The sequence below is a fragment of the Salvelinus fontinalis genome, chromosome 29 (assembly GCF_029448725.1).
Source record: "Salvelinus fontinalis isolate EN_2023a chromosome 29, ASM2944872v1, whole genome shotgun sequence".
Taxonomy (NCBI): domain Eukaryota; kingdom Metazoa; phylum Chordata; class Actinopteri; order Salmoniformes; family Salmonidae; genus Salvelinus; species Salvelinus fontinalis.
The window spans coordinates 37,338,553-37,347,547 of NC_074693.1; the positions used below are offsets into that span (position 1 = coordinate 37,338,553).

The 8,995-nt window shown below is 42.6% G+C and overlaps 2 protein-coding genes across 3 annotated transcripts; one reads left to right on the plus strand and one right to left on the minus strand.

Moving 5' to 3' along the window:
* Window positions 1-1,563: 1,563 nt before the first annotated feature.
* Window positions 1,564-5,771, plus strand: sqstm1 (sequestosome 1). Of its 2 annotated transcripts, XM_055889256.1 has the most exons (8): window positions 1,564-2,070; window positions 3,155-3,250; window positions 3,439-3,761; window positions 3,943-4,009; window positions 4,043-4,201; window positions 4,328-4,530; window positions 4,688-4,901; window positions 5,136-5,771. In XM_055889256.1, exons 1-8 carry the CDS (start codon window positions 1,902-1,904, stop codon window positions 5,288-5,290), a joined length of 1,386 nt encoding a protein of 461 aa, XP_055745231.1. In that variant the 5' UTR covers window positions 1,564-1,901; the 3' UTR covers window positions 5,291-5,771. The 2 variants fall into 2 exon arrangements, with proteins under 2 accessions (XP_055745231.1, XP_055745230.1); XM_055889255.1 differs by having other exon boundaries at window positions 3,943-4,201.
* An 11-nt stretch (window positions 5,772-5,782) lies between these two features.
* mrnip (MRN complex interacting protein) lies at window positions 5,783-8,636 on the minus strand. The gene is made up of 7 exons (XM_055889257.1): window positions 8,450-8,636; window positions 8,273-8,332; window positions 7,943-8,049; window positions 7,531-7,597; window positions 7,180-7,310; window positions 6,728-6,836; window positions 5,783-6,628 (listed from the first exon to the last, which is right to left on the minus strand). The coding sequence occupies exons 1-7, from the start codon at window positions 8,507-8,509 to the stop codon at window positions 5,963-5,965; spliced, it is 1,200 nt and encodes a 399-aa protein (XP_055745232.1). The 5' UTR covers window positions 8,510-8,636; the 3' UTR covers window positions 5,783-5,962.
* Window positions 8,637-8,995: the final 359 nt, after the last annotated feature.

The window sequence follows — 8,995 nt, forward strand, 5'->3', positions numbered from 1 at the left end:
CATGATTTAAAATAAGATTTTATGAAGATACATTTTATAAATGGGCGTGATTTAGCCATAATTACAACTTTGTGGCTGTGGTAACTAGTAACGGCTATGAATTATTATGACAACATAGTCACTGGGCCATAAACAGATTTGATCTAGTGTCTATATCTGTTTCTAGAAGCATCCTGCACTTTCTACGGATTACCAAATGCACATTTTTAAAATTAATTTCTACAATATAGCCAATTTTGATTTTGTGGGTGTGGTAATTGATGACAACTCTCTTTCACCCAGATCACCAGACTATAGAGAACTATATAGAATATACTTTTTTATTGAACTAGGCAAATCAGTTAAGAACAAATTCTTATTTACACGGATGGCCTAGGATCAGTGCCTTGTTCAGGGGCAGACTGACAGATTTTTACCTTGTCAGTTTGGGGATTCAATCTGTCAACCTTTCGGTTACTGATCCAACGCTCTAACCACTAGGCTACCTACCTAATTGTGTCTAGCCTAGATGCTTTTTGTAGATGTATTGAAAATAATAGTGATATTATCCTATTAAACATATATTATCTCATGTCTTGGTTTAATAATGCTCTTTGTCAAAGTAGGCCAAATCAACCAATTTATTCTACACGCAACACAAGTATAGGGCACATAGCTTTATAAGTTGGGCACATCTCCTTATAGACTAGGTATTTTAGGGCACTGGAACAAAGTGTATGGTCATGGTCTTTTTATTAGCCCACCTGCATATGAATTTACAATGTGGATAGCTGCCTACAGTAGTCTAGCTCTCTGACTTAAACCAAATATATTCCTCACAATTTTATATGACTAAATAACAGTAATAGAGTTGGTCCAGGCTATGGGAATCCAATGTGGACTATTTTGACAGACTATAAATATCCGTAAACCCCCTCTTCAAATATCAAGTAGTAATCGAGGTCAAAATGTTTAAAGTCCTGGCACAGGTGCTCTACAAGTCTAGAGCTCAGTCCAGTTAAATTATGGTACATGACGCTGATCTCACTCTGCAACATGGTCTCAGAGCAGTTCGTATTATTCTATATATAAATCCGAGGCACGTATGGAATGTATTAATTTGTAGATGTCTATCATTCATTTCGTATGATATGTTACGAATTACAATTGGTATAATATGTTACTTATTTACAAAACATATGACATGTTACAAATTCCAATTTGTTGTCGCTAACTTTAGGTAGGTGACTAACTCTAGCTAGCACTAGGGTTTAGGGGTTATAAGGTTAGGAGTTAGGTTAAAGGGTTAGGTTTAGGGGAAGGGTTAGCTAACATGCTAAGTAGTTGTCAAGTAGCAAAAAAGTAGTTGCTAAAATTGTCCGTGATGGGATTTGAACACACAACCTTTGGGTTGCTAGATGTTCCCGTTATTATAACCATCCAACCACCCAACCACTCTATCTTCTGTAACCATATCAAATGTAACATATAGTAATTAGATTATTCCAGATTTACATGTATTATGTTACGTCTAGTCTGAGACCAGTCTGCACGCGGGGAATTCCCGTATGGAAAGTGCCTTGTCATACCTCGGCCTTCCATTTTACCCTTTCGCGTCGCGTCCCACCCATTTGTTTACATTACCTTGCCTTTTGCTCACAATAACAGAAGGATAATAGAGCTTTGTCATTTAGGACGGTGGACTTCCCCCCGATGCCGCACCAAACCCTTGTGATTGGCTAGACCGACGTATAAATATTACACCAGCCGTCGTATTAAGGTTCATACGCGGAACTGTACCCAGAACAGCGAGACGCACTGACAGCTAGCTTACAGTGGAGCCGGCCTTTAACATTTTAACTGCGCAACACATATTTTACAGCGAAAATTGGTCTGAAAGTAAGTCGTGAGAAGACTCGACTATGTCTATGACCGTGAAAGCCTATCTCCTTGGGAAGGAACACATATCGAAAGAAATTCGTCGCTTTGCTGTCGACCAAGATGTTTCAACGAGTTTTGAGTATTTGAATCGAAAGGTTGTTGATGTTTTCTCAACACTGCGAAATGTCCCCTACCAAATGTTTTACAAAGGTAAGCCTATGCTGTCAGTGTTTCATTATAGGCCTATGGTACAGTGTTTTCGATCGTGTTATTGTCATAAATATTTCTGGCGGTAATTTTGTTGTAATATTCCATAACATCGCGCCCGACAAAGTAATTCACGACTACAGGAAAGTTATTGCGCACTTTACTACCTAGTTTACTTGAGTAGGCCTATCAACTGATTAATGTCGTGTCATAGGCCTAGACCAAAGTGCGTCAAGAAGTTAAGCGAAATAATCTGCTGACTGAAAGCTTCAATAACAGGAGGGAGCTTGACGAATAAAAGTATAGATCTCAAGATGACAATTTGTCTTTATGCACCAGAAAAAATCTGATAGAACTGGTACACAGAACATTATTGAAGTCTACATTTGACATTGCATTTCATAGTGAATGTCAGATCGAGAGTGAGCAGCAAATATGCTCTATTACATGTATGTCATACATGCAATGATGTATACCTGTTGTACTACATTTCTCTGAGCTCGCCCTACCTGTAGGCCTACCATCAGTTCATAGTGGACTTTTATTTATATATATATATGGGATATAACGTTGATTTAGCAACAGATGGCATTAACCCAGGAAAAAAAAGATCAAATTCTGTAAGAGCTCTCCTCCCAAGAAGGGAATCAAAGTTGACCAATTTCATACAGTAGTATTATTGACTGGTACCACATCACACAATTGATGTTTTCCATATTGGTTATCAGGGTTGGGGTCAATTCCATTACAACTCAGTCAAACCAGGAAATGAATTGTTTTTCAATACATGACATGAACGTATTGAGAACATTTGGCGATTTTCAATAACCAATAACTGAACTGGAACTTGACAAATGTGTGGGTCTGAGCACAACACCTTTGTAACAACAGTATTCCCTTGACCTCTGTTTCAAATAAAACAAGCCAGTGAGGATAAGCTGTAGACAGATTTCCTTACTAGTGAACTCATACTGCTATTATCTAATCATCTGGCCTGGATAAGGAGCTGACAGCAAACAATGGCTTGTGAAACACGTGAGATCAGTGTGTGACAACGTATTGTCTTTTTTGTTTCCCTTGTACCCAGACGAGGACGGTGACATGATCGCCTTCTCCACCGACGATGAGCTCATCATGGGCCTCACCTGCATCAAGGACGACACCTTCCGCCTCTTCATCAAGGGTGAGTCTTTTGTGATCAAAGATGGTGCATTTTTAAATATAATATATAAAGATTAATCGGTCTGGTATTAATGTGTAATGCACTAAGTCATCATTACCACTATTATAATGACATAGCATTCTCATTGTTACTGAAACATTGCAGTTATTAATACCTACCCGCATATCCTTTTTTTCTTTCCCTTACAGAGAAGAAGGAGCACAGGCGTGAGTTCCCTGCTTTTGCCTTCCCGGGCGGTGTCCCTCCTTTTGCCTTCCCCCCTCACCCTGGAGCGCCCCATATGGGACCCCCTCCACCCCATGGCCCACCACCTCATGGTCATGGGCCTCACGGGCCCCCCATGGTGCACCCCAACGTGACCTGTGATGAATGTGAGGGCCCGGTGGCGGGGACCCGTTTCAAGTGCACTGTGTGCTCCAACTACGACCTATGCTCCCCGTGTCAGGCCAAGGGGCTCCACAAGGAGCACGTCCTCCTACCCATCTGGCACCCCTTCAACAACACATTTGAGGTAAGACACATGTTTATTTCTTATGTTTTAAAGTGGATATACTTGCAGATACACATCTGAGCAATTTAAAACTCCATTGAAAGTGTTTGGTTTTTTTTCTCCCAAAAAACAGAAGGGACATATCTGTGTGGTTAGGGAGAGAAAAATGGCCTCTATAGTTTGATCTTGTTCTTCTACACAGTGTTTCCCTCGTGGGAAGTGGATGCGGAAGATGAGACACTGCATGTGGGCTCAGGCCCAAAGCCAGGCCCAAAGCCAGGCCCAGCCTGGTACCTCTGGGTCCCAGCCTGGTACCTCTGGGTCCCAGCCAGGCCAGGCGGCCCCCGAGGACAGTCAGCCATCCTCTGATTCCTCATCTGCTTCCTCACAGCAGTCCCAGGCCAATATGGATTACCTGAAGAACATTGGAGAAGGGGTGGCAGCCATGCTTAGCCCACTGGGTAAGACCAAGTGAAAAGTGCCATATAAAAAAATGTAATCATTTATCAATCCATTATTAGAAATCTACCGACTACTCTAAATTTGAATGTACTGAAATTGCTTACTTATCTCTATGTTGCCTGCAGGTATCGATGTGGATATTGACGTGGAGCACGAGGGGAAGAGGACCAAGGTGATGACCCCCAACCCGACCCCACCTGGGTCAGGAGGCCACCCCGGTGCTAGGAGTGACAACGGGACAGGGGGGTCTGAGGGAGCAGGGGAGAACGAGGGAGACATGGAGGTGGACGAGCTGAGCAGCCTGGGGAGCGCCAGTGGTTTGGCTAAGGTATGACACGCTGCTTTACAGCTTAATTACTTGATAATCAAAGTAAAAAAAATCTGTTTCATTTTAAGGAATGATACTTAATCAGTTAATGGTGAAGAATAAAATTGCCTGTCAGAGATGGTTTGTGTTGTTAAATGATGTATCTCTCTATGTGCAGGGTGGTAAAGACGCCGGGGGCAGCGGTGACGAGGAATGGACTCACGTGACCTCCAAGGAGGTGGACCCCTCTACAGGAGAGCTCCAGTCTCTCAGGGTGGGTGAGGGCTCACTGGAAGCCCTAGGGTCCCTCACCACTTCCCAGGGTCCCTCACAGGAACCACTGAAGTCCCTCACTCTCGCTGAGGCCGCAGCCTACCCCCACTTGCCTCAAGGTACGATAGTTTGAGAATTCTCATATCCTCCATCCCTAGTAATAGTTGTAGTGATTCCTTATCCTCCTTGCTAGTAGTAACCACTTCAGTCAGTGGTAGTTAAATCCTGAGTTGTGGCTTCAGTTAGGGATAGGTGTCATAGTTGTGATTTTAGCTCAAGGTTCTTATATCCCTGACTACATCTGGTACAGTAGAAGTTACTTACATCAGCGATTGACCCTCCACTGTGTCCAGATGCAGACCCACGCCTGGTGGAGTCGCTGTCCCAGATGCTGTCCATGGGCTTCACAGACGAGGGTGGCTGGCTCACCCGTCTTCTCCACACCAAGGACTGCGATGTTGGGGCCGCCCTGGACACCATCCACTACTCCAAACCCCCCCAGAAGTAAAGGGGCCTAAACAAAGAACCATGAGGCACACCACTCCTCCATCCCCCTATTATAGCCATTTCACCAATACTGCCTCTTTACATCTCTCTGGCAATTAGTACCTCAAGCAATAATAGTCTTAGATCTGAATATGTAATGGAAAATATCTATTGTACCGACACAAGTATAAAGGATTTACTAATCAGGTATTTATCTTAATAATTGACTTTCTATAACTGTTTAACTCAGCGTTAACAGATACATGGGTTCATTTTTAAATTGGATTGAAAGGAGTAATATAGAATATTAACTCGAGCAAGTACTAAGCAAGTTGTCGATTAACAAGTTACGATTCTTACTTATTATTTAGTGTTATTATTGCCAGACGTATAAACTATTATGTCCATTATCTGTGTCAACAGGATCAAGTGAAAGGTGTGAATCATGACTGTCTAACATTTCTCCCCATGTCAAGACAAAATAAAATACTTCTGCAAAGAAACTGTATTGTCATTGGATTTTCATACTGTCTCGTTTAATCATTTATTGTTTAATCATTTATTGCAACCATGAACTATTAGACAAAATCCAGAGTAATGCATTAAATGTTAATTACAAAATATTCAGACTTGTTGACAGAGTAGGCCACTTCGTATATAGATGCACAAAAAAAGAGCAACCCGTACATGGCTTTTAAAAAGTGTCATCAAAGTCGTCATCCGTGTAGAACAGGGTCCCCAGAGAGAGGGTAGGGCATGGGTGCTTGGTGGGCGGGGGCTGATGACAGACTGGTGCTTCGCTCTCCTCCGGTAACGTCATATGGGCAGGACCTCCTTCGCTCTCGGCAGCCTGCCCAAATCCACAATGGGGGATAGTTGACTTCAGCCTATCAAATGTCTTCCTGGTGCTCTTCCCCAGAAAACCACTACCCCCACCTAGCCCAGCCAATTTGGAAATACCACTACAGGCCGGTTGTCCAAAAGAGGCTTTATAGTTCTGGTGTTTGAGCACCACATTAGGAACATCTGAGAACATTGAACCAGCGGTTTGGAACTCCATATGCGTTGTACTACCACTCCAGTTGGTCTCATCTTCCTCAGGAGAGGCAGTTAGGAACTGGGCCCATTTGGAGGTCTGTGACACTGCAGTACCCGAGGATCCAGAAGGTTGTGAGGTCGTCGCTGCATTTGCTCTGTAGGGGACTGAGGTTGAAGAGAGTTTACTGCTGGTAGTTGAGGGTGGTTCAATTACAGTAGGGGGTTTGCTGTAAGCTGGGACTGGTGGTCTGCAGGGAGTTGACTGTTTGGGAGACCACTGTACAGGGGCCAATGAGCTGGGGGGTCTGTTGTGTTGTGGCGGCTGTGGTAAAAAGCGAACCAGAGAAAGCATATTAGTTAGTACATACAAGGTACAGACTGCTTGGACATGTGCTGGTATGAATTAGCTTTAGCTGCTTACATTAGCCAACTTCCCTTTCGCCCTCCAGCCTTGTGTAGGAGGCATGGTGTCCTCTTCTCCACTGTGATATCCCCTCCCCTCATTCTCCCCTCTACCTCTCTTCCTCTTTCTGTTGGGCCACAATAATCCATGCTGTCACAAATACCTATGCTCAATCTAAACACAGATTGTCATATAGAGAAGGGTTAGAAGTTATTTTTACAGAAAATAAACAATCACATTAAAGTGGACTGAATAGTCAACTTTGACAATGATGAGTGGTGCTGCTGGTTACTCAGGTATGGTTTTGGATCAGTGTTTTAGAATGGTGGTCAATTGATCCTCAGATGACACTGGTGTTATTGAGAATCAGGAGGGTGGAGACAACAGTGGGGGACATTTAGGCCACTGTTTAGGCACAAACTTGTACAGACATAACAAAATAATTAGCCTGACATGAGTCATGGGCATACCTGACATTTATGTTGCCTTGGAGATGGTTTATGTCCATGTAAACATTCTCTTCCTCAGCCTGTTCTTGACCCACCCCTTCATCGCTCGTCTGCAGGTATTTACTCCAGCGACTCCCATTAGCCTCTTCTGCCTACAGGTATACAATTATTAATTTACCGGTATTTTGAATGGTAAACAATGTTTTCTTATGACATTAAATGGACAACATGGATTATTGGTTCGGGCTGCTGCCCTAAAACTGCATGTTCAGTTTGTGCCCAACTGCCCATGCCTACATTCAATTGACTGTGTCAAATACATTTGTTTGTGTCCCAAAAAAGTGATGGGCAATAACAATGGTGGGAACTCACATTCTGGTCACAACACTCCTGAGCTTTTTCTACAACCTCTTTTTCAGCCACATCATCCACCTCCTCCCTATCACAAATAATAAAGAGACATAGCATGATATAGTTCATTTAAGCACACATTTTGCACTGCACCTGGAAGTTAAGCTAGGGGGAAATGACATACAGGGCATACGTGGATCCAAGTCTTCTCACACCACCCAAACAGAAGTGGCAGTGTATACAGATAAATACATTCCACAGTAATAATCTTTTGACTTCCATTTCTGCCTAGGCCTATTTAAATTCAGTAATGCAAATCATAGGGCTGAAATGTGATGCGCTGTACGCTGCTTGCTTCCTGTCAGGGTGAAGTACACAGTGGTGAGAGTGATGCTTTTTTCCCCTCCAACATTTAAAATATCAGAAGAGTTACCATCGTGACCAGGCTTTCTGGTCCTGCTCTTCAAGTATCTCTCCACGCCTGGCATTGGCCTTCTGAACATGACGTCTGCAATCCACTCCAGAGCCACGACCAAACTCCTGGAAAGGTTACATAACAGACACTTTGGCCTTGTTCGAGAGCGTCAAAACCGTGATTTATCATGGGTAAATTGTGACTGACTTACAAATAATAATGAGTCATTATTTATGATTATTTGTATATCAGTCACTCACCGGCTGCAATGTCGAACAAGCCCATTATTATATATTTTTTACAAATACTTTACTTGTTGTGGTTCGAACAAATTATTAGCTGGCTTACCTTAATGACCGACTGCTTTTCCCCACACAGCTTGCAGTTCCATTTTTTGCTCTTTTTAACCTGCAATTAAGCGCGCAAATATGTTTACACATGCAACACAAGTTTGAAGATAGCTAGCTAACGTTAACAGGCTAACTAGAAAGTTAACTCCTTTTACAACTAGCAACCTTAAGTTACCTGTTGCACTTGGTAGGTTTGACAAGAACAGCATCTTAGGACATGAAATTCCTGAACCATGTTCCTTGTTTTAGTTGTAGTAGCTAGCTAAAAACGACTAGTTTGAGATTTTGCCGGGAAAGTTTTGAAAAACTATCGAATGAGGAAACAGGAAACGTGACGTCATACGTCAGGTACCACAGAAAATCTAATTGTATTGGTCACATTCACGTATTTAGCAGACGTTATTGCTGGTGTAGCGAAATGCTTGCATTCATAGTTCCAACCGTGCAGTAGTACATAGGAGCTAGAAGCATAACTACCATATGTCGGCGCCATCTTATTGAAGCAGAACACAATCAAATATATTGAGCGCCCGCTGGCATTGGCTAAGTGCAGAGTTATTAAATGGACGCAAGCATGAAGATATAGTACTATGTTGTTCAATTAAGCAATAAGGCCCTTAGCCATGGTATATTGGCCATATGCCACAAATCCCCGAGTAGCCTTATTGCTATTATAAACTGGTTACCAACGTAATTAGAGCGGTAAAAATACATGTTTTGT

Bases quoted from the DNA above. Each gene is read 5' to 3' on its own strand.
- sqstm1 (XM_055889255.1), top strand. From the start codon at position 1,902: ATGTCTATGACCGTGAAAGCCTATCTCCTTGGGAAGGAACACATATCG. The intron at 3,762-3,942 runs GTAAGACACATG...TCTTCTACACAG, and splicing joins CCTTCAACAACACATTTGAG to TGTTTCCCTCGTGGGAAGTG. The intron at 4,902-5,135 runs GTACGATAGTTT...CACTGTGTCCAG, and splicing joins CTACCCCCACTTGCCTCAAG to ATGCAGACCCACGCCTGGTG.
- mrnip (XM_055889257.1), bottom strand. From the start codon at position 8,509: ATGGTTCAGGAATTTCATGTCCTAAGATGCTGTTCTTGTCAAACCTAC. The intron at 7,598-7,942 runs GTAACTCTTCTG...TATTTGTGATAG, and splicing joins CAGAAAGCCTGGTCACGATG to GGAGGAGGTGGATGATGTGG. The intron at 6,629-6,727 runs GTAAGCAGCTAA...TTTTTACCACAG, and splicing joins CGAAAGGGAAGTTGGCTAAT to CCGCCACAACACAACAGACC.